At 39.0% G+C, this 26,208-nt stretch overlaps 1 protein-coding gene and 1 pseudogene across 1 annotated transcript in view; both read left to right on the forward strand.

Moving 5' to 3' along the window:
- Positions 1-26,208, forward strand: part of SLC25A17 (solute carrier family 25 member 17) — a 197,688-nt gene that overhangs the window by 132,506 nt on the left and 38,974 nt on the right. The window contains exons 6-7 of the mRNA XM_075182792.1: positions 20,026-20,171; positions 22,281-22,376. Coding sequence (XP_075038893.1) covers positions 20,026-20,171; positions 22,281-22,376 — 242 coding nt within the window. The remainder of the gene's footprint in view (positions 1-20,025; positions 20,172-22,280; positions 22,377-26,208) is intronic.
- On the forward strand, positions 20,576-20,694 carry LOC142100304 (5S ribosomal RNA; annotated as a pseudogene).

Genomic DNA, 26,208 nt, shown 5'->3' on the forward strand with positions numbered 1-26,208 from the left:
GCAGATCCTTTAAGACCTGGCTTTCTACAGTTGAATCAGTTTCTGCCAGACTTGCTAACAGAGGACCTTCTTAAACAGTGGAAAGTCTCACCTTATAATAAGCGGATACGGCAGCTTAGGCGCTATGGCAGTCACAGCCATAATGGTCTGATTTTTAAGTGTGACTGGCAGAATTGTTTTCCCATACACCTCGGTCATTCAATGTACGCTCACCTTGGGCAGCCAGGTAGTATTTGTTTTGGACAGGGCAGAACTAGACACTAGCGTAAGCTCACCCCCAGAGTCAACCAAAGCTAGGAAATTTTTGTTGATAAGCACAGTCACTCAGAACAAACAAGGACTTCCTTATGTAGGCCAAATGATACAACAGCTTGGAAAAGCAGGCTCAACCTGCACGACAGAGCAGTCCATGGGTTCCAGTAGTTTAGGACACTCGGGCCGAAAAGTGGCCTTGCTCCTCACATACAGATTAGACACCTTATGTAAACCTGTCAATAGAAGTTTTACCATTGAACCCCGTGGCAAGGATTTTCAAACTTTTGGCGCACACACAGACAGGTGCTTAGATCATTTGCTGAAAAGCACAAAAACCTCTCTACCACTGTGACACAGTCTTCATAAGACTGTGGGTTGGACTGCAGCACCCATCTTTACAGACTGCGGTCCAGCCCCTGGTTACAGTGATTTTTCACCAAAACCTCCATGATCTGAGTAGGTGAATTCACCTCTGGCTGCAGACATTTTTTTTTAAAAAAATTTTTTGGAAAGGTTAGACACTTGTGGTCAAACTGTTTTTTTTTTTTTTATCATGGTGCCACTCATGATAGCGCTGGGCTCAGTCTGGCCCCGAATCCCCAATGCAAGCCAATTTGTCATACTTTAAGCACGGATAATCAAATCCATATAAGCTTGCGGAGCTTCATCAGTTCGATATCATGCCAGCCTCTCAGCCCAAGCTGTAGTAGGCCAATATGCCCTTTTTGCAACACACTCAAATGACACCAATGTCATCAACTGATGACATTTACTGCATAGCCGGACCATGTGGTACATTTCTGTCAATCCTCACCTGGGCTAACTCTTCCTGTAAAAACCTGGTGTTTTCCTACTGTGCCTACACAGCTCGTAGCACCTGAGCTTACCCGAGTTGGGTAGTGGAAAACTTGCATACCACTTTTGACATGGGCACCCTTCTGGAGATGCACAGAGTAACATCTTCTTGCTTTGTACTTTGCGTTATCAGTTACTTTGCCATCCTGACAATAAAGTAAAGTTCCACAAACTTTCTTATGACCCTAATGCTAAACTAATAGAGAACAACTCCATAGACACCAGCCAACTTATTCGTCATCAGGCACAACACATAATGAGCAACTCAGGTTTTTATACTTTAAACTTCTACCACAGCCCTAACTTGTTGGACAGATGACACTTCCATCAGGCCATTATAGAGCAGTTCTCCTAAGGTGTTCTGCTTGATGAGACTCCGTGCAGACACAACCAGTCAGCTGCTGTTAGCTTTGGAAAAGGATACTTCTAAACCACTTCAAATCATGTAAGTTAATTCTCACTCTTTACTATTATTTTGTCACACAGTTGTCCTCCACCTGTTTCTTTTTAACCTAGGCGCACTACGGTACAAAAGTGTAACTGTTTTTAGCTTTGCCCTGAATTCTGTCCGCTAAATACTTAACTCCTTTTCTTAGAGGCTCGTGGAAAACCACTCCCTTTGTCACATTATATACATATAACCCTTCATCCCTTTATCTCCTCCTGTGAGGGCCCTTATTTCACTCTAAGCGATGAAGGACATCAGTCTCAAACCTGTGTGTATGCAAAAAGACAGATGGGATGCGCCACAATGTATCTATACTACAAAATACTAATAGATGGCTGATTTTGTGTACCTATAATTTAGTAATAAGCATAGTAATAATAAAAATGGTAACAATGCTGTATTACAGTAAAAACATGATATAACATGAAATACAATGTTAAAAAAGAGTGTCTGGCCCGTACACTGAGAATTCCACAAATACCAAGTTGAGCTATATAGGTATCATGTTAAGGTAGACAAAAGTATTTAGAAGATGTATGATGGTATGTCTACTCGTGGTACCTCTATAAGATAGTCTGAATAAATATCTCGTCGGAGCTCATATATCAGAATGCAAAAAATAAAAAATAAATTTAAAAATAGGTAGACAAAGTAAAAAGTAAAAAATAAGTCTATAGCAGATATATATGGAAAATGGACACAAAGTGTCTGATGTGTATTAGAGGGTAGACACAATGTGTCTCTTACTCAGTCTCCACGTATTTCCTTCCCTCTTGCGATGGCATCAGAATACACTATCTCAGCTGTTATGGGGATGACAACAAATCCCAGAGTCACTCGCGATTAGTGCTCCGTTTCTCAATAAAATTAAAAAATCTGTACAGACCTTATGATGTTATAATATGTGGTCCCGTATAACATCTAGTTGGATCGTCTATGAATGGTATGTGAGGGCGGTGTGGTTAGCTGTGCTCTTTCATAAGGTCACCTGTATGTTTGTTCCACTCAATAAAGCCCCAACCATATCCACTGTAGATATAACTGTGTACTCTTGATCCAATATAGATGCAATATCTGTGTATTCTTAATCCAATATATCCGCTATGTTGGTATCCAAATGAGGAGAAAGATAATAAATATTATTCCTCCATTAGCTTCAGAAATCAAAAAACAATAAGAAGAGTCTTCCTGTTCCTTCTAACGCGTTTCGTCAGCTCTGTGGCCAACTTTTTCAAAGATAGTCAGTAGTAATTCCTGTAGGAATTTATAGAGCCTGCTTGTGTTAATTAGAAGCTGGTGTTACTAATTAAAAGCCCGTTTTTTTCTTTTTCTATATATATATATATATATATATATATACACGTATTTTCAAAGACTCTCTTATTTATATGCTTCTTGTATACATGTATATCTTGTATTAAAAGTCCAAAACTTAAAATCAATATTGTCTTAAAAACAAAATGTAATCGGACACTATTTATGTAGCTATCCGGGAGATCACATGAAATATATAACTGAAGAGAAGAGAGGGACTAAAATCCACTATTCAATATTATCAAACACAGCTATCTATATGGAGTTTTACTGTAGAGACTTTTAAAATAAATTTAAAATTTTAACCGAAGAAATGCTTTATTTAGCAAAAAACTCATTATAAAATTAATTCATTCCTGTGGGGAATTGAACTCCAAACCCTGTGTTCTCAGCACCTGGTATATATCTGTTGAGCCACAGCTCATAATGATATTACATGAATGGATATAACTTACATATGAATAAAAAGAACTGGCATTGCAGTAAATCATATGTTCAAAGATTTCTTATATTCATATATAATTCACATTATAAGTATGTAGCTTAGGCTCAGTGATTATCCAATTAGAATTAATTGGACTATTTTTGTATGTCTATTTACATCAAAATATGTGATTAAAGAACCAAAGACAAAAAGTGATTATTCTGTATTGCAAGTCTCGAGAGAATTATCTTAACACATAAACTTAATGGGATGTATTTCAAACAAAAAAAGTATTTAATTAACAGGGAAATATATTGCTAAAACTTATTTAATTCTAATGGGGAACTGAACTCTCAACCCCATATTAGTAAGAACAGTGTATATATCAGTTGAGCCACAGCTGATATTATACCTGTGGTAAATATGATGTATATAAGAAAAGAAAAAAAAATGTATGTGGTAAATAAAAATAAACATAAAAATATGTATAGTGAGCATATTAATGAGAAAAAAAATGTTATGAATGAACCTTATCAATGAGTTAGTACTCTAGGGTATATAATATTATACATATTTATTTTTAGTAAATAGTCTTATCTTATTGAACTTTCTATCTAATGATAATTATACATTTTTTTTTATATATGTAGTAAATAATAATAATAATAAAAAAAAAGGAGATAAGGTTGATATAGATCGATATGGCAGCACAGTGGCCTAGTGGTTAGCACATCTGCCTCACAGCACTGGGGTCATGAGTTCGATTCCCGACCATGGCCTTATCTGTGTGGAGTTTGTATGTTCTCCCTGTGTTTGCGTGGGTTTCCTCCGGGTGCTCCGGTTTCCTCCCACACTCCAAAAACATACTGGTAGGTTAATTGGCTGCAATCAAAAATTGACCCTAGTCTCTGTCTGTCTCCCTCTCTGTCTGTCTTTGTGTGAGTGTGTGTATATATTAGGGAATTTAGACTGTAAGCTCCAATGGGGCAGGGACTGATGTGAATGAGTTCTCTGTACAGCGCTGCAGAATTAGTGGCGCTATATAAATAAATGATGATGATGATGATGATATGTGGTTAAGTATAGGTTGGAAATTGACCTCCAGTTCAGTGATGTGGTGGACAATAGATATTATTTAAAGAAAGTTCTAAACTATTTATATTTATACAATAACTATAACAAATGACGGAAAATAAAATAAAATACATCCCAATACAAATAAAACAATTTAAAGCAATAATGTATAGTGTGTATATATATATATATATATATATATGTAAATTCCCCTATCTATATCCAAATTCTAGATGTTCATTTAAGCCTTCTGGTATTAGAGTTTGGAGTTTGAATATCCAAAATGTCTCTCTGTCACATAAGGTTCTAAATCTATCACCACCTCTATCTGTTGATCTTATAGATTCTATAATAGAAAACCTAAGTCCTAGAGGATTAGCGGAGTGTGACTCTAAAAAGTGTCTTGATACACTATGATTTGTTATCTTATTTATGATGTTTCTTCTGTGTTCCATAAATCTTATTCGTACCATTCTAGTGGTTCTGCCTACATATTGTAGGCCACACAGGCACTGTAACACATAAATAGCGTAGTTGGTATTGAAATTCTAGAAGTCTCCCTTTACAAGGCAGTGCCGCTTTAAATTTAAGCGCTGAAGACGCTGAACTCGCCGGAGTTGAAGAATCCGGAGGTTCATACATTTACCCCCATGTATCTACTGAAGATGATGTCATGTTATGTAATTTTGCAAAATCCGTCTTTACTTTTATTACTTCATCCATATAATTATCAATTATTTCTTCTGGATTATTGGTGTTATTTGTCAGATAAGTACAGCACTGCGTACCATATTTCATTTGAAATGTTACACGGCCTGCTGTTTGTGCAGTAAGATAATTTAAGACCAATCTATGTTGTATTAACTCCGTTTTGAAAACTTGAAGCTCTTTTGCAACATAACGGAAAGTTTCATCAGACACATTATCCAACAATTAGTTTGTTTAATTGCTCGTCCTATCATACCATGATACAAGTCTATAGGATGTTGATTTAAAAAATGTTCTGGATCCGTCTGACACCATTTTACACATCTTTCTTCAGGAGGATTATCACCATAACGACATATACACATTTCAGTTGGCAGTTTCTCACCACAATCTTCAGGTTCATCTCCAGCTATTTGTCTTTTAATTCTACCTTTATATGTGTCATTATTGTATGTGTTATTATTTGTGAGTAAATGAATGATGAAAACAGTTCTGATTCTACTTTTTTTATGACTATATACCATCATTTCCTCAAAACCGCTATCAGATTTTACCATCAAATCCTCATTAACGAAATGTCCATTAATAATATAAGGTATAAGAATCAGAAAACATATCATGCCTATAGCGATGGCAATAGTAATAAGGATATTATCCTTTGGCTTCTTGGTCAGATTCTTCTTCCCGAACCACATCATTGTCAGAGTCCTGAAATAAATTTGTTATATCTGGTTCCAAAGCTTTATCAGTCTCTGCGTCTTTCCAGGTCACTGTCGGATCGACTATCTTCTTCTGCAACTTTCAATGCTGTTGTTGTGGTTAAAAATACTTGATACGGTCCTTCCCAACGATCTGTCAAACAACCAGAGCGTAAAAAATTTCTGACCATAACATATTCTCCTGGCTGTATATCATGACAGTTCTCAATAGGCATTTGCGGTACAATCAGTTTCAAAGTCTCTTGCTGCTTTTGTAACTGCTTACTCATCTCAATCAAGTACTTAACAGTTACATCTTGAGTGCATTTTAAAGTTTCTTGTGGGCTGATGATAATATTGGGTTGTCTTCCAAACAAAACCTCATATGGTGAAAGATTAAATGGAAGTCTGGGAGTGGTTCTGATACTATGCAATACTAAGGGTAAAGCCTCTAACCAAATCATCCCCGTATCCTTCATCACTTCACTCAGCTTATTTTTGATTATACCATTAAATCGTTCCACTTTACCACTAGCCTGTTGTCTATATGGTGCATGTAACTTACTTTGTATTCCTAATAAAGTACACATTGTCTGAAAAACTTGCCCAGTGAAATGTGTTTCTCTGTCACTCTCAATTATTTGTGGTATACCATATCTACACACAAATTCTTGTACCAACTTCTTTGCTGTAAATACTGCAGTGCAACTCCCAGCTGGATATGGTTCTACCCAACTAGAAAACTTGTCAACACACACTAGTACATACTGTAAATTACGACATTTGGCAGTTGGATAAAGTCAATTTTTTACTACTTGGAAAGGGCCCTCTGTGGGAGGAATATGTGATAGTTCTGTTGGTATAGTTTTTCCTGGATTCTTTCTCAGACAGGTAAAACAAGAAATAACCTTTTTAACTGCATGAGAGTAGAAGCCAGGTGCATACCATAGGCCTTAACAAGTCTGCATATACTGTCTTTTTGCCTAAATGAGTCAATCCATGAGCTGCTTCTGTTAGCGCTGGTAGATAAGCTTTTGGGGCCACTGGTCTACCTTTACCATCTTTCCACAGACCATTAGTATCTTGTACACATCCCTTTAACTTCCAGAGGGCCAATTCCTGTGGATTACAAAACTTTTGCATTTTGATTAAGTTTTTGTCATCAATTAATTAAAACAACATTAAACTGGTAACCTGTGAAGAAATTTTTGTTAACACCGGTCTTTTCGCTGCATCTATTGCGGCCTCATCTGCCTTTCTGTTTCCTAAAGCAACTGGATCTGAACTGCTTATGTGCGCCTGGCATTTAATAACTGCTACCTGTGATGGCAATTGAATAGCATCTAACAATTTCATTATGTGCTGTGAATGTGCTACCGGGGTACTTGCTGTAGTAAAAAAATCTCTAAGCCGCCATAATACAACAAAGTCATGAACAACGCCAAATGCGTATCGGCTGTCTGTGTAAATATTTACTTGTTTATCTCGTGCCAACTCACACGCTCTTGTGAGTGCAACTAATTCGGCAATTTGAGCTGAGTGGGGGAGACCTATTGCTTCAACAATACTCTCATCTGTTACCACTGCATATCCTGTGCATAACTCTCCAGTCTCATTTTGTCTATGATAGCAACCATCTATATAAAAGGTCAGATCTACATTTGGTAGTGGCATGTCTTTTATATCAGGTCTTGCTGTAAAAGTCTGATCTAAGAATTTCAAACAGTCATGATTAGGCATTAAATCACCAGGAATCTCACTGATACCTTCATCAACATCTTCCACCATCTGTACATGTCCATGCACAATTGGTAGAAAAGTAGCTGGATTAAGAGTAGTACACCGTCGAATGGTGAGATGTGGAGGAGCCATTAATGCTAGCTCCCATCTCGTAAAGCGAGCTGTAGAGACATGTTGTGTCTGTGCGGATTGCATCAAAGCTGAAACAGCATGTGGAACATAGAGGGTTAAATCATGGCTTAGCACTAAATCCTCTGTTTTGTCTACCAATAGTGCTGCAGCTGCTACTGCACGCAAACAGGGTTGTAATGATCGTGCAACTGTGTCTAATTAGGAACTATAAAAGCCCAGAGGACTCTGATGGTCACCATGTAACTGTGTTAGGACTCCTGCTATACAACTAGACAATTCAGTGCAATATAAAGAAAATGGCTTACAATAATCTGGGATACCTAATGCAGGGGCCTCCATTAAAGCATCCTTAAGTGAATTAAAAGCATTTTCTGTGTCCTCTGTATGATTTACCAAATCTGGAAGATTGGAACCAATTAAGTTTTGCAATGGCAATGCCAAAATGCCATAGCCAGGAATCCAGCATCGACAATAGCTACACATACCCAAGAATGCATGCACTTGTGTTTGATTAATGGGCAAAGGCACATCCGAAATAATTTGCACTCTTTCCGGTGACAGATGTCTCAGTCCTTGGGTCAAACAATGGCCCAAATACTTAACCTGAGTCTGACAAGGTTGCAACTTATCTTTGGATACCTTGTGTCCAGTGCGATACAGGAATGATAACAGCAAACTGGTATCTGCAAGGGATGACTGAAATGAAGTAGAACATAACAATAAGTCATCAACATACTGAATCAGTACAGAACCGCATTTTGGCGTAAAAGCTTCAAGACAATCATGCAACGCCTGAGAGATGATACGTGGACTGTCAATGAACCCCTGTCTAGTCCATGTATATTGCACCCCTTTATATGTAAAAGTAAACAAATACTGACAATCTGGATGCAATGGTATCGAAAAAAATACTGAACACAAATCAATCACAGTGAAGTGTGTGGCAGCAGGTGGGATTTGCATGAGGATTGTTGCTGGATTGGGTACAACAGGGTATTGTGACTCAACTTTATTTATAGCTCGTAGATCACGTACGAGCCTAAAACTCCGCCCACCGCGCTTCTTAATTGGGAAAATGGGCGAATTACAAATACTATTAATTCTTACCAAAATGTTCTGCTCCAACAGACGTTGAATCACTGGAAAAAAATTCTAATTCTGCTTCAGGTTTCAGAGGGTATTGTGGAATCTTGGGTGGTTTTGCACCCGATTTAAGAGTCACTAAAACTGGAGCTACATTCACCATCAAACCTGTGTCTTGGCTATCTGTGGTCCATAACTGATTTGGAACTGTATGCAACATTTGCTGTATGGGCGGACTGAAAGTGGATGTGAGTTCCAAGTTAAACAATCGTGCTGGCATGTGCAATAAATCTTGAGCATCACTAGAATACTTCTGAGGAATATCCAAAAACACACCATCTGGTGTGCAATAAATAGTGCAGCCTAATTTACACATCAGATCTATCCCTAAAAGATTTGCAGGGGCACTTGTTGCTAAAAGGAAGGAATGTTGTGTACTCAAAGGACCTACTGTTACAGGCACTGTTTGAGTTAATGGTAGCTGCTGCACTATACCTGAAACTCCTACTGCAGATATTAAGTGATCAGATAATGGTATAACATCAGGAGTGTTCGACACTGATCTGGTCGCCCCCGTATCTACTTAAAACTGATGTTTCTGATCACCTATATGTAATGGAACTAATGGTTCAACATCTGCAGTATCAAAAGCATCTAAACTCAGTAAATTACGGGTATGGCTAACACTTCATTGTGGAACAGGATACTGCAATTGTGTTTCTGAGGGCTGCATATGTGGGTTTTTAAAGCCCATGACCCCCTCTGCTGGTTATAATTTGAAGAGTCAGACTCAGAGATCCTTCCATTAGTAGTAAAAATCAATGGGGGAGGAGCGTGGATAAAAAGATTGTGGCTTGCCACGTCCCCTAGTCTGCCAATGTGAATATGGATGAGCATTCAACCCTCTTGTCATCATGACACCCCCTCTTCCCCTGTTTCTACCCCTCCCAAAAGAAGGGCAACAATAGGAAAAATGACCTGCCTGTCCACATGTGAAACAATGACCAGCCATTTTTAGGTGTGGTTCACATCCAAACTGAGTATCATAAGTCCTTGGTAATGCCTGATTCTCTAAAAAAAAAATAAAAAATTGCACAGTCAATAATCTATGCTTCAAATCTTCCTTTTTTGTTACTGATATTAACATCATGATTAATAATCAATTCTTTTATTTCTACAAAAGTCTTACCCCTCCATTCCGGGGTTGCAATTTGAAGCCTGTTTCTCAACTTTTCTATTAATCCTTCTACCAACACAGCAACAGCCATTTGTCTATGTCCTTCTGCCTCTACAACATTTTCTATACCTGTAAAATTTGCTATTTCAATAGCTGCCCTCATACAATACTCTTCTCCAGACTCATTAGCTTTCTGTTTGATAGTAAAAAGTTTCTACCAATCTAGTCTAGGAGGAAAAGCTACTCGTAACTGTCTAAGAATATTCTTTATATTCGTTTGATTAACATCATCATTTACACACGGCAAGTTATCATTTGCTAGTGCAGAATTATCACAACATTCAACAATATCCAAACCCTCAGGTAATACTGCTCTAAGAAAAACACGCCAATCATGCCCAGTGGGTTTGTGTGCATTTCCAATACCTCTAATAAACTTCTGACAACCTATCAAATCCGTCTTTGGATTTGGGCAATCCTTAATCGTGTTACGAAGTTCTGTACATGATCATGAAACATGCAGAGGTACCTCTAAAGGCAGTTGTGGAACGGGGGGATCACCTGCATCTGGTCTAGGGACTAACATTCTTCTTATAGGCAACAATGCAACAGAATCCTGTGTTTTAGCTGCTCTTCGCTGTTTGTTTTTATTAGATGCTTGCAATACTCTACTGTATGCTTTCAGATGTTTCTGTGATGTAGACCACAGAAACATCTGTCTCAATGAAGCGGAATGCATCGGCTGTAAATTGTAGCTGGTCTGGCTGGGCTCTTGGGGATATGAAGGCAGAAGAGGAATCTTCTTGCTTACCATCTGTCATACACCCATGTCCTCTCACATTTTTACTGTATCAGATATAGTAGTACCAACTTGTCAACCCCCCACAGCACCCTGCTCAACTACAACCCCTGCACCATCTGGTGTCAGTGCTGGTACTGCAGCCACACCCTGATTAACAATCTGCATTTGCAAAATCCTCTGAATTGCTAATGCCATTTGATTTTCTGTAAGTAAATCCTCTGATTCATTTACTGTGCTAGAATAATTTTCCAGTCTTTTCAAATCTGCTACAGGATACAGAGTTACAGGCTGAAGTGTTTGGTATGGGGGAGGAGATATTCCCATCTGTTTCTGTTCAGACATAGCAGTTTCAGAATCGCCCAAGTCAGAAATAGGTGACTGTAAAACACTGCTTAAAGTTTCTGAAGGCTTCCAATGTTCCGCTTCCGCTTTCCACAAAGCCAAACAGTAAGTCATTAATAATTTAGTTTTCTGATTTTTCAATTTTTCAATTTCTGTTTGATAAAAATATTTTGGATAATGTGCAAAGGACACTGTACTTGGAAACTGCTTATCACAATAGTTAGTCATTTTTATCCACACTTGCACAAATCGCACAGCCTCTTCCTTATATTTATTAAACATTACATAATTAGCAGTTCCTTCCAGGAAGTGTTTACTATCTGAACCTCTAGACAATCCATTCCCCATAATTCACTGAGAATTTAACCCACGCAATATATTTTATATTATTTATTCTCAATTAAAATGCGTCCACGCAGTCCGCACTACGGTAATCCCGCAGTTTTACCAATATCCACAAAGTCAATTTAGGCCCCACTTCTGGGAAGTTAGCCTTAATCTCTATACAGTTTAGTCACTTTTTATTATCTCTTAGCGTCCTTAACACTTATTATCACAACAGTTATACATACATACTCTTGATAAGCGGTTCACAAAGTAGCAGAACCCTTAAATCAGCCAATTACAAACAAAGTGCCCATACTCCAATAACATAAATATATATGATGTACTGTTTAGCAAAGTGGCAGATATAAAAAAATAAAAATATAACACTTTAAACCCTAAGTTTTAAATTGTGAAACAATTACTATAAGCAACTTAAAAAAAAATGAGTTCATATTTCTGCAACACAAATTTCAATGGAAAACTAAAAACAGCCACTGTCTGTCAACAACACAAGGTTCTGTACATTTCGCAAAATAAGTTTTTTTTCTTACCTCCTTTTACAAAATAGGGACGTCCACTTTTGAAACCTGTACTTTAACAGAAGACCATGCCAGAAGTTTTCCAGGAAATATGTTTTGAGAAATCGCAGCGATGCCTCCAATTAATAAAGTAATAAAATAATTCCTTCAGCAAAAGAGACTTTAAGAATAAAATTATATCATTGTTTATTTATAAAAGAATAAGCAAGCGCTCATTTTCAAAACTGAAAACTCTCTGATCTTCAACAGACCAGACAGTAGTTCTTGTTTCAACAAAAAGTAGGCTGTACTACAATTTACAAATATCATATTACAATTGGCTGAGAAAGTATATAGGCGTATCCTGATCCTCATGGCTCTCCAGGATGCAATGGAGAAATTGAAGAAGTCTTTGTTCAAAATCTCTTGATTGGAAACATCTGTTTGGATGTTGAATTAACTCCTTTATTCCTGTTCATATCCCTCAGCTCACACGAAAGGATTAAATAATATAACATATGACATAATAAAACCACATAAAATATAAATGATATACAATGTAAATATTTTCATGCTAAAATAAATTGTCTTTATCCAAAAATATCTTTGACACCTATATAGCTTGTTAAAGTAATAATTTAAAGTAAATTGTAGTAAATTTAAAAGAAAAAGCTTGTGCTCATTTTCAATATCTGAAGACTGGTCGTCCAACAGACCAGACAATTACTTTTTGTTCCAGCAAAAGTAGGTTGTACTACAATTTACAAATATCATATTACAATTGGCTGAGAAGGTATATAGGCGTATCCTGATCCTTATGGGTCTCCTGGATGCAATGGAGAAATTGAAGAAGTCTGTGCAAGTCTTTGTTCAACATCTCTTGATTTTAAACATCTGTTCTTTGAATAACTCTTTCATTCCTGTTCATATCCCTCTCATCAGCTGATACGCAAGGCTCCAATTGACATAATAAAACCACATCAAATATAAATGATATACTAAAATAAGATAAAACAATGTAAATATTTTCATATTAATAAATTGTCTTCATCCAAAATAAAATATCTTTGACAAGCTCAACTTGGTATTTGTGGAATTCTCAGTGTACTGGCCAGACACTCTTTTAACATTGTATTTCATGTTATATCATGTTTTTACTGTAATACAGCATTGTAACCATTTTTATTATTACTATGCTTATTAATAAATTATAAGTACACAATATTCACCATCTATTAGTATTTTGTAGTATAGATATATTGTGGCACATTCCCATATGTTTTTTTGCATACACACTGGTTTATTACTTCTTGAGCTTGGTAACTTCATTGGGGATAGCGACTGATATATTTTTTTTTGAATCAGGTACTGTTTTATTGAATTTTAGTACATAAAACAGAAAACAACAAAACATACATTTCTTAACATATGTCAGCCAATTAGCGGAGTCCCAAGATTACCCATATGAGATCAGTGCGGGTATAGATATAAATGTTGAAAATATAAATAATACCAAATAATATATAGAGAAAATGGAGCAGGTTCAGATTTAACAGAACACTTACATACACACGTATTTGAATACACAACTATCATGTGTATAGCCTCATCAGAGATATCGCGTAAAGTAGCAATTTATCAGCACCACAATAATGAGATTAATATATTTTGTTTAATTTAGCACAGGCCAGACCTAACGGAGATCTCACAATTAACTATCAAACATCCTGGACCTTCCTTCTTTTTCTGTGCTTGGACTCGTACCAAGAGGACCAGACTTCATGATATTTGTGCTCGGCCCTTCCCAAGGTATAAGTGTATCTCTCATGATCCATGGTCTCATTTACCAAGGCCCTCCAGTTACGGAAGTCTGGTTTTGCATTTGCCAGCCAATTATGCGCTATGACAACTTTTGCCAAAGTAAATGCTATAAGGACAAATTTATAAAGAGGCGTGCTTAGTTTATCCAACCCAAAAAGACATACTTTAGGTTCCAAAGGAGGGATACCGGGTACCATCTCATTTATACATTTCCATATTTTTTCCCAGAAAGCATGGACTAACTGACATTCCCAGAGCAAGTGCCAAAAATCACATCTTGGTTGAGAGCATTTAGGACAGTCAGCGTTCCGAGCCCCATCAATGGTTGCCAAAGACAATGGAGTGTGATATACCCTATGTAGAATATAAAAGTGAATTTGTTGAAAACGAACCGAAGATGTAGCAAGTTTGATACTTTTTAGGATGTCGCACTATTCCTCCTCATCAATTGTACCAATATTGGATTCCCATTTTACCTTGAGAAGTAATAGACTATTACATGTCTAGCGACTAATATATTTATACACATATTTATATCTGTACCGTTCACAGGTTGAAGCATAGTTACACTTTTTGTATCGGTCTCAAACCTCCTTTGGCAACACAATTCATGGCAAGGACATTCCCTTCTTCTGGGATTGGACCATTGTAACTGCAAATGTCAGCCAACAGGGAGGAGGAGTGGTGACCCTGAACCTTCAACTGCAAGAACTACTTATTTACTTATATTCCAGAGGTCCATTCTTTTTTCAGAAGTGTTCCATAGGATCTAAACATGGTCCTTTCAGTGCTACGAAATCTGCAGTTCGAGTCTCTTGATCTGTTGACATTAAGCTCCTAATGTGGAGGTGCCCTCTTTACTGACCATTGCTTCGGCAAGATGGGTATCAGAAAAAGCTAGCGTTGTAGGTCACGGTTTCTTGTTTTTTTTTTACAATGACAGGAGTGTTCTGTGCACTAAGCCTGTTTCCATCCCAGAGTGGTGTCAAATTTTAATTTGAAGCAAGATAATGTTTTCTCTGCTTAGGACAAGATCTAGCATACAGAAGTGATAATTCTCACCACCTGATTCATGTGGTTAAAGCTTTGAGGATTTATGTTCCTTGCGCAGAACAGATGACCTCCTTGTTCTTTATAATGCACATTAGAGAGGCTGTTGTAAAATGGATTAAAGCTTATATCTCAGAGGGAACTCTAATTGTGGATAATATTACAGCCCACTTTACCAAATCTCTTAGCACCTCTTGGCCGGTGTAAACCTGGTTCTCCTTTCATACCTTTATCAAATTGTACCAGATGTCAGCTTTAGAAGAAAGGTTTTACGTGCAGCTGTGTCTAAGCCTACCATCCCTGAAGGGCAGCTGTGGAACGACCCCCAAGAACTGTATCCCCCAAATAGGATGGATGTGAAAATAGGATTTTTTTACTCACCGTAAAATCCATTTCTCAGAATCTATTTAGGGAACACTGTGTTCCCACCCCTTTTGTTCTTCAAGCTGGATTACAGTTGAGTGTTCTTCTTGTTTGATTAATTCAGTCCTATCCTCTGGGCATAGTTAGCTAAAAAAAATCCTGAAGACCTCAGTGGAGGGACACAAGAGTCGACAAGCAGATTCCAAACAAGTTTTAATGAAATTTTTGCCTCACTTACAGCACAGCATCCTCTATACCCAAGGTAGATCATTGTCTTCGAATGGATTATACAGTACGAACAGAGTCCTCTTTCTCATGTCCTTTTTGGAAAAAGTATATGAACCTTAGGGATAATCGAATCTACTACTGGGGTAATTTAAATCAGGTGTTTCAGCCAATTAAATAAGTTATAACAGATTGAGGGATCCTTTATATTTAAAAAATAACGTCAGAAATAACTCATACACGCTACCAAAAATATCACTCTTTGGTTGTCAACATCTAAAGTAAATGATGACTGACTGAAAGAGATTTCTGATGAAAAAAAAATTGTCATTGAACATGAGACTTGGGAAGGTTCCAACACTATTAATTAAGATTTTTTTTCCCCATCGACCCAAATAGTATAGAAATGGAGAAAGTTGAACACTCATTTTTTATTTTTCCCATAAGTGTTCATCCTACAAAAAATTACCCCATCAGCAAGCCGTAAAATACTCTTGGAGTCTAGAGTGAAAAGCCAAGTAGACCTTGTATAGAATAATGTAAGTGTTCATGAGTCTGCTATAGGGAAAATGCCTTGAAAATACCAAAATACCTAACAAGACTATTGTGCATGGAAGTGGAAAACCACTGCTCTCCAAAAAAGAACATGAGGATTTATTGCAACTTTGCCACAATCAGCTAGGATTATTTAGAATGCTACCGGAAGAATGTACTGTGGATGATGAAACAGTAGCGGCATGAATGTGAAACTTTAGTTGGAAAAAAAAACTACATTTCAACTAAAGAACCTCATTCTAAATTTAGCACATGGTAGGGAGGTAATCACAGTTCAGTCATTGAGGATAGAATAAAATTTGGATTCTGCAGGAGAATGTAATTTGTGTGATCATATAGTTTAGCATCTTTGCTAAACAAACCAGTAAATCTTCAACAGTGTGGTAAAAGCAGATGACAATTCTTGTTTTGTTCTGTCCTGCCCTGGAAATTTGCTCATGTAAACTGCTGAGAAGACAGAAACAAGCAGTTCATACTGCACAAGCCAAAATATCATTTAATTGAAAGGTTTCTGTAAATATCTAGATGTTCACATAGGGGCTCTTTTACAGTTGGATGTATGTCTGATTTTGTTGTGTGTAAGATACACATTCCTGTACTATACATGCACTTTTCACAAAATATGTTTATATATAAACCAATCAACCACAACATTAAAACCGCCTGCCTTGTGTAGATCCCCCTCGTGCTGCTAAAACAGCTCTGACTGGTCAAGGCATGAACTCCTTAAGACCTCTGAAGGTGTCCTGTGTTATCTGGCATCAAGACGTTAGCAGCAGATCCTTTAAGTCCTGTAAATTGCGAGGTGGGGTTTCCATGGCTCAGACTTGTTTTTCCAGTACACCCCACATATTCTCAATCAGATTAATATGGGGAATTTTTAGGCCAAGTCAACATCTTGAACTCTTTGTCATTTCCTCAAACCATTCCTGAACAGTTTTTGCAGTGTTGCAGGGTGCAATAACTGAGAGAGGCCATTGCCATAGGGGAATATCATTGCCCTGAAGGGGTGTACTTGGTCTGGAAAAATGTTTAGGTTGTTGGCACGTGTCAAAGTTACATTGACATGAATGCCAAGACCCAAGGTCGATAGTAGAACATTGCCCAGAGCATCACACTGCCTCCACTGGTTTGCCTTCTTCGAATAGTACATCCTAGTTCTATCTCTTTCCCAGGTAACCGACACACACCCTACCGTCCACATGATGTAAAATAAAATGTGATTTGTCCGACCAGGCTTCATCCATTGCTCAATGGTCCAGTTCTCTAGCCAATATGCCCATTGTAGGTGTTTTCGGTGGGTAAACCCCATAGGCAGCAAGTTGCAATGCGCTCTGTGTTTTGACATATTTCTATCATAGCCAGCATTACGTTTTTCAACAATTTGACCAGCATCTTTAGCATCAGAGCAGATGGTCACTGACAATGTAATATGTCTAAAACATTGCAAAGGATCCCCTTAGCAGTGCTGTGCAGGACTGGAAATGATCAATCTTGCTGAAGACTCCCCAATCATCATCTTGGTGAGCATGAATAACAAAGTGAGACCTGTACCAATAATGACAAACCTTGTGGTACTTGTGCATTGCCTTTCTACTTCGATACATGATTCGTTAATACATCCATACCTCATTAACCAAAGTGGTCCAATTGCTAATACTTGACGGCTCAGATGAGATCCAACCCTTGGCAAGAATCACCTTTGTCAGCGAAGCAAGGGTATATATGTATTTGAGGAGCAATTTATCAAAAGTCTCTTCCAATGTAATACCAAAGAGGCAAATCTTTGGGCAGAGGGAAGGGGCAACAGGCAGCGTGTAGGAGATGCAACCCCATATCCATAACAGATGCCAAAAGGGGCACAGGGCATTGCTGCATCTGGGGCATCTGCTCAGTTTGTGTAAGCAGGTTGGGGTGAATTACACCCTGTGCAACACATATAAATGGACCTGTTGGAACTGCAGACATAACGGAGCATCTCTAGTACATCCTATCATCTGACTGCATTCCTCATCTAATAGTACACCCAGGTCAGTTTCCCAGCTCTTCCTAGCTCTTCCTAAGGAGATCCAGCCCACCCGGGAACACCTGAGATAACAATAAAGCATATAGGACAGATATAGTCTTACAAGATCCGATAGTTCGAAAAACTTGTTCTTCTTGTTTCTGACCTGATCACTGGTACCTCCAACCGGTGTGAGAGCACATAAGCATCTTGCTTCAAAGACCTGCTTGGAAACATCTTCAATATTGTTGTATTCCTGTGACCTGCAGAATAGACCCTAAATGTAATCCGTTCTCCGACTGTTTCTGAGGTTGGACCCAGCTTTTCCGGTATCACCGCTCTGCCTGCAGCCCTGGTTAGTGTAGTAGGCCAGAGGAGATCCAGCCACAGCATCCCCGATCCATAGTAAGAGGTCAGGAGTACCAGCCCAGTTATACCAGTAACGGGGTACAATTGCAGCGTCAGTTACCCAGAAGAAACCCGGTTCTGGATGCCGGTATAGGGTTCCAGTGGTAGCAGCCTTTGTAAGCCCTCCTACTGCAGCAAGAGGGCGCATTTGGAATAACAAAAGGGAACGGTGGCAAAGTAAGCCCAGCCGGTTCCCAGCTACAACAGACAAGGTGGCATAGGCGGTCCATTCTGTCACACCTGATATGTGCTAATCGCTGGATCTTCCGGTGTCCCATAAAGACTATAGTGATCCCACTCCACTCAGCTGTATACTTCTTCCACTCACATGGTTAAAGGGAAATTCATAGGGCAGGGATATTTACATTTACTGATACTAATTTAAACCGATAATTGGTAGAGGGATAGAGCAAATCTGCATGGCTCCCAGATATTACTTACTGATTTCTGAAATATATATTTTGTTTATCACTGCCCTCTGTATTCCAGCGCTAACAATATTTATAATAGTAATATTTTGTTTTAATAGATGTATATCATTGACATAGGCATAAAATACATGTCAAACATGCTATTAAGATACTGGCAATCACCACTTGGGAATCCTAACTCTATCTAAAGCTCAATAAGTTCAAAACGGAGTATATCATCTTCCCTCCTCCCAGTGTCATTACATCCTTTCCTCTATAATCTCTTTCACCATTGACAACATTACACTCTTCCCAGTGTCTCATAATCACTGTCTTGGTGTCATCTTTGGTTCCATCCTCTGCTCTACTCCACACATCTAGTCATAAACACTGCGATGCTGCCACTTCCTTTATATCAGTGCCAGAGTATGTCCCTTTTGCAGGACAATATCAAAATGTTTATCCATTCTCTTATTATCTCTCACTTTGACTAATGCAGCCTCCTCCTGTCCTTTCACTCAACTCTCTAGACCCGCTATAATCTGTCCCAAATGGTGCAGCGAGTCTGATCTTCCTTTCTTGCTGCACCACTCTGCAAATCCTTACACTGGCTCCCAATAATCCGAAGGTTCCTATTCAAATTATTCACTCTTGCTTTTACAAACAGCCCATTTTCCTACACCTCTGACCTCATCTCACTTCTGCCTCCCAAGACTTTTGCCTGCTGCTCCCCACCAATTGCCAAATTGTGTCACAATCCCTATTTTCTCAGCATCATGTGCTTGCTCTCTGTAGTTTCTAAGCTCACATGAACTTTAGATACTAGATTTACCTCTGACCCTCTGTTGCATGTTTGCACATTTTTTGTCAACCTTGTATGTTCTTTGTCCATAACAAACAAACAAATACTTAACACAATGGGGGGGGGGGGGGGATTCAGTTACACCCGGAGTAGTGCAGCGTTAAACCTACTACCATTATTACAGTAAATTTAACCTGGCTTTCTGCTCGCAGCTCAGGAAGCTGTAATAACTGTAATAGTGTGCAGGCCGCTTTACTTTTTACAGTAATGCGGCCAGTTGAATTCCCCCCAATGCATAGATAGGTATTATTGAATCACAAGTGGTTAGGTCACAATGACAATTTAATAGGCACTGTATCAACATTTGATGTGCTTTTGCTTTTTTCCTGATTCCTAAATTTACCTGGTCTGTGTGGGGAAAAAATGTATATACTGACTCTAATCAACAATTCTTCATTGTGAGCATTTACATATGTTATTTCTTTGTAGATGCATTTCAGAAGATCTTGCAGCAGGAGGGAGTGTTGGCCCTCTGGAATGGTACCTTCCCTTCTTTGCTTTTGGTCTTCAATCCAGCAATCCAGTTCATGTTTTACGAAGGATTAAAGCGCCATCTTTTAAGAAGGCAGTCAGAAGTAAATAAAAAAATATCTAATGGTATAGTGGGTATAGGTTCTAAACATTTTGTATTCTAGTAAGATAAGAATGAAGTTGTGCTTTGTAGTTTCTAAGGCTGAGGCTGTACGGATAAAAAGTTTATGTCTGATTAGAATTGTAGCAAAATTAGCGGAGAGAGTGAGTGTTAGTCTGATATGTTTGCTTCTTATTATTATCATATCCAAAAAACAAATAAAGTGTACTGTGCGATATTGGTGCATTATACAATAAGAATAGAATTTCATTAATTCACTTTAGCCATTTTAAAGGACAATATTTGTTTGCTTGTTTATATTGTAACACTGGAGGAAAAAAAATAAGTGACACACTTCTACTAAGAAGAAGGCACAAATCACTTTAAAAGAACATTGTGTTAATATATGCCTACAGCCGTACCACCCTGATCTCGCCCAATCGTGTCTGATTTTGGAAGCTAAACAGGATTGGGCTGGGTTAGTACTTGGATGGGAGACCACCTGGGGATACCAAGTGCTGTAGGCTAAAGTATAATGAATGAAATTCTATTCTTATTGTATAATGTACCAATAGCGCACAGTACACTTTATTTGTTTTTTGGATATTTTGTAATATTTGTTAAATTGGATGTTAACCTAAGGTGTATATTGCTGCAATTGTAGGTAGCGCAGGGGAATCTAAAACATTTATTTATTACTTGTATATTCTCATATTTAGAAAGAGTGGGGAAAAAAATGCAGACATTATGATGCGCAAAGTGGGATGTAGTATTAACATTTTTTTTGTAATTAATATTATCGCTTGATACATGTGTATTGAGGTCAGTCAGAGAAATGAGAAACACCATTACATCTAGTAGTTTCGAGGACAGTTGGGCTTACATTGGAAAATACGTTTTATGTGCTTAAATCTGATGACCAGTACACCTGGAGTGTAAACTTAGTACAGAGCTTCTAGACTTTCCACCCCGATCTTTTCTAAATAATATAAAATTATGTGCTTCTGAATTTCCCACTCATTTTCCTATTTCAGTAAATGGTGATGAATTAATTAAACTAAATCTAAATTAATTGATTCAACACAGGTTACTGCAATAGGAAGATAAATGGGTGCACAAAAACATAACATTTTGTACTAGGTGGAATGGGTCATGTTGGATGATCTTCTGTCCATTTCTTTTTCAATTGAAATAACCTGGATAAGAGTTGGTTAACTGATGTTAAAAATGTATTTAGCTCATACTTGCCAACTCCAGGAAACAAGTTTCTGGGAGAGGGGGCGTGACTGGAGGGTGGGAGGGGCGGGGTAAAAATGCCGCGATTGGCCTCGCCACACCCCTTCCCACCCTCCAGTCACGCTCCCTCTCCCGGAAACTTGTCAAATGACGCGATTCTCGTGAAACCTGGGATGCGGGAGAAATGCCAGCTCGGCCGGGAGACTGACCCGAATTTGGGGAGTCTCCCTGACTTTCCGGGAGAGTTGGCAAGTATGATTTAGCTTCAGATGAACTTAGGTGGTTACAGTTTTAAAAAAGTCTGAAAACCAGTAGTAGCGTGTTATCGCATTGTAAAAATGATTCCAATTGGCTTATAGGCTTCTCCCTGTTCTGTCCAGTTTGTGCATGACTTCCTCCACCCATTGTACTCTCAGCTCTTTCAGCTTTCATAACAACCTATAGGGAGCAGGACGTGATAACAGTGGATGCTGCTTCCTATTGAATATTGAGACCTCAATCATGGACTCATGATTAAAGGCAGCTGGAGGAGGTGTAGTCCTGGACACCAGAGAAATGCTGCATTTAGGCTTTATTATAAGTAAGGGGTTTGTGGTCTGCTTTAACTTTAAATATAGTACATTTAAAATCACATTGGAGAATGCACACAGTTCAAGATAAAACTGAAAACTGACATGACTTTATTTTTTCTTTTTCCTTTTTTAATGATTGTCCCTCTGTTTAAGCAGAAGAACTTAGTTGCAGTAATTTAACATGGCAGTATGTCCGTCTTTGCCTGTGCTGTGCTCTAGGCTTATACAGTGTGATATCTGTTACCTAATTTTTCTTCTTCTATTGCTGGTGTATACTAAGTCTGATTCTTCTCCTCTTCTACCAGCTCTCTTCGTTGGAAGTATTTGTAATTGGTGCCATGGCCAAAGCTATTGCCACAAGTGCCACATATCCTTTACAGACAGTGCAATCTGTACTACGGGTAAGTTTTATTAAAATATAATGGTACGGTTGATTGATTACTTATAGTTTAGTTCTGCATTCTTACTTGTATCCTGTATGCATGTGCATAATGGTGAATTCATACTGCCAACTGGTTGGTTTAATGGAGTCATTTCTCATTTTTCCTATTTGGGGGACATGCTTGACCATTGGGCATAGAGAGCGCTGTACTGGAGTAGTAGGGCCTGTTCAAACTGTAAACTTGTATGTTTTCAAGCTCCTCTCCCTCTATACCCCTCCGTTTATATCTCCTCATTTGCTTTTTAATGCCCATGGAGTAGGGAACTGGGTTTTTTTGAGCTGATCGAACAGCAATATAAAGTTTTTATTTCATTTTTTTTCTATTATTATGCAGAAGCGGTGTTCTTTGTGAGAACACCACCTTATGGAGAGTGGGTATAAGTGTTGTTTCAGAGTTGCCCTGCTGGCACCCCCGCACCTGTCCTCACTACATGGCTCACTGATGGGTCTACTGGTCAACTGTACAGAGACAGTGGAGGTGGAGCCACAGCCCCAGACTGTTCTCCAGTCTCTGCTGTGCATACTGAGACAGGTGTGACAGCAATCCACCATGACTACTGTGTCTGACTCTTCTCTAGCATGGAGATCACTATACACTCTCCTGTTACATTATTGTGTATAGACTTATTTAGCCTTATGTTTAGTCACTATACTCTCTTCTGTTGAGTACTGACTTATTTGGCTACAGTGTCCTGTCACTGTATTCACTCCTGTCACACTTAGTGAGTACTAATTTATTGAGCATTGTGCTCCACTATTTTAGTTTACCCTATCATTGCTATTGGGCACTGACATCATTTTCTCTGTGTTCGGTCACCATACTCTCTCGTCATGATTATTATGTACTGTTATGGTACCATCTCCTGTTATAGTCTGACCTATTTGGCCCGATGTTCGGTCATTGTACTCTCCTGTTATTGATATTGATTACTGACATTATTTTCTTATGTGTCAAGTCATTGTACTCTCTCCTATTGTATATTGAGCACTATTTGGACATTGTGTTCTGTCACTGTTACCTCTTTTGTTATGCTTAGTGACGACTGAAGGTATTTAGCTTTTTTGTTTGGTTACTGTACTCTATCTCTGCTATGGTTAGCGATTTAGCCATAGTGTTCTGTCACTGACTCTTCGCTATAGGGTGATTGAGTACTGTTTTATTTGCCTTTGTGTCCACTTATTTAGACACAGTTTGGGGTCAGACTCTGCATTAGCTCTTTAAAATAGTATTATGCAGTTTATATCTGGTGGTGTTCTACAGTTAACTCTTTCTCTTGACTATGCCGGAAAACAGGACTGTTTTCAGACCCAATGCTCTTGGAGAAAGAGCTGGTATGTCTTCCACACGTTTCAAATGCCAGGCTAAGTTCCCAAATGGGTGTTCCGAACCAGAGCCCTATGTGCAATTTGTGACAGGGATGGACATCCCAGAGGACCAAGGTCTGTGCATGTCTAAGTAGGATGCAGCCGAGATGGCAGAGCCTGGGCAAAGGTGTCAGCTCATTCCATTCAGAATTAATGAGGCATGCATAGCATGCCAGTGAAATAGGTGAAGATACCCCTCCTAATTTTCTTCTAGAAACTCCAGCATTGGACCTCCCTTCTTTGGTAGTTCTTCCTCACTGGGCATCAGACCCTAGATCCCAGGGGTATCCTTGTAGCCAAAACTTGGAAAAGCCTGTTCAGGGAGACTTGGTCATTCAACAAGTATGTGAAGCACCAAGGATCCGTCAATGTCCACTTTCTGGGATAGTCTTAATTGGAAACATCCTTTCAGCAGTAAGGGGAGATTTTATGTTTAAGTAAAAACGTATCTTATTGCAAGTCAGCAGCCATACAATGGACAAACATAAGATGGTGTCATTGGTGTCAAAACAAGTATAGATATGACCCCACTCTACCACTAGCAATTAGTGCTAGCAAAGCGCTGAGAATAACGGGAACTTCAGTCTCAGTCTGCATTAGAATATTATAATATAGTGTAAGTATATAATACCAAAGTACCAGAAATATGTAATCACCTAGAGAAAATTGGTAGTGTAGGTCAACCTCTCACAGCTGGAGCTCCGAGGGCTGCTTCATGCAGTTGTTTTTCCCACGGAACCTTTGTTCCCAATACAATATTGGCGAAAAGTGGGGGTTGAGCGAGTGTGAGGACTACTCACAAGCTGGCATGTTATTGGTCTACCTGCTAACCAATCCTCCCGACCCCCTTCCCCACCATTTTAAATTTGTTAACAAAATTATTTTACATGTTCTGCATTACAGAACAGGTAGAGTCCTGGAAAAAATGTCTGCAACCCCAGCACAAGGTAGGAATGGGGTGTTGTGCTACCACTTTTTACTGAGGGTGTTGTGATAACGCATCGTTACCTGTATACTGCATGGTATGGAGAGCCAGTGTAGGGAATTGCAGAGTGGTGTGGTGATGTGGAGCAGAAAGAAAGGAATATCTATGTGTGGGAAATGCCATTTAGTAGGAGTTTGGAGTAGTCAAGGAGGAGATACGACTTTTTGTTGCAACTTGTATAAAGACAGAGGTATTCTAGCAGGACAGTCATGGCCAAAAGTTTTGAGAATGACACAAGTATTGGTTTTCACAAAGTTTGCTGCTTCAATGTTTTTAGATTTTGTCAGATGTTATAAGCATTTCATATGTGTCAAAGACTTTTTTTGACAATTACATTAAGTTTATGCAAAGAGTCAATATTTGCAGTGTTGACCCTTCTTTTTGAGGACCTCTGCAGCTCACCCTGGCATGCTGTCAATAAACTTCTGTGCCAAATGCTGACTGATGGTCACCCATTCTTGCCTAATTAATGCTTGTGTCAGAATTTGTGGAGTTTTGTTTGTCCACCCACCTCTTGAGGATTGACCACAAATTCTCAATGGATTAAGGTCTGGGAGTTTCCTGGCTATGGACCCAAAATGTCAACGTTTTGATCCCTGAGCCACTTATCATTTTTGCCTTATGGCAAGGTGCTGTATCATTCTGGAAAAGGCATTGTTCGTCACCAAACGGTTCTTGGATGGTTGGGAGAAGTTGCTCTTGGAGGATGTTTTGGTACCATTTTTTATTCATGTCAGAATCACTAGGTGGAATTGATGATACCTGCCAGCAGTTGGCGCTACTGAGCACTGAGGCGCGGTGTCTAGCACGCCCCTGGTTTTCACCAGGAACCCCCGCAAGGAGGTATGGACTTTGCTGCAAGGGACGTGCAGGTCGCGGCCCTCAGTATCAGTCAGCTGGCCAGGTAACAATTGAGACAACGGTGAAAGCCCATCAGGAGGCAGGATGGTAGAGTAGTCAGCAAGCCAGGTCAAAACCAGAGGAACGGATATAGCCAAATCAGAAGCAGGAGAATGGTCAGGAAGCCGGGTCAATACCAAATATCACTCTAAGCCAGAATCAGGAACCAAAGGAGAAGTCAGGAACAAGCCAGGGTCAGAATCCAAATAACAGCAACACAGGAACAAACGCTGGAGCAAGGCTGAAGACCAAATCCTCTGGCACTAGACATGTGTCAGAGGCTGCTTTATATACCCTAAGGTGCCTCCTGATTGGGTTAGGGAGATTTTGGCGGTAAGACATGCTGGCTCCAGACAGGTGAGCAGAGATAGCGTCCCGCTAGGCAACAGGACGTGGTTGCTGGGAAGGTGCAGTCATCCATCTCCTGCACCAAGTGTCAGTGCGGAGACGGCGCCTGACAATTCATGGCTGTGTTCTTATGCAGAATTGGGAGTGAGCCCACTCCCTTGGCTGAGAAGCAACCCCACTCATGAATTTTCTC

Source organism: Mixophyes fleayi, chromosome 8 (assembly GCF_038048845.1).
Source record: "Mixophyes fleayi isolate aMixFle1 chromosome 8, aMixFle1.hap1, whole genome shotgun sequence".
NCBI classification, from domain to species: domain Eukaryota; kingdom Metazoa; phylum Chordata; class Amphibia; order Anura; family Limnodynastidae; genus Mixophyes; species Mixophyes fleayi.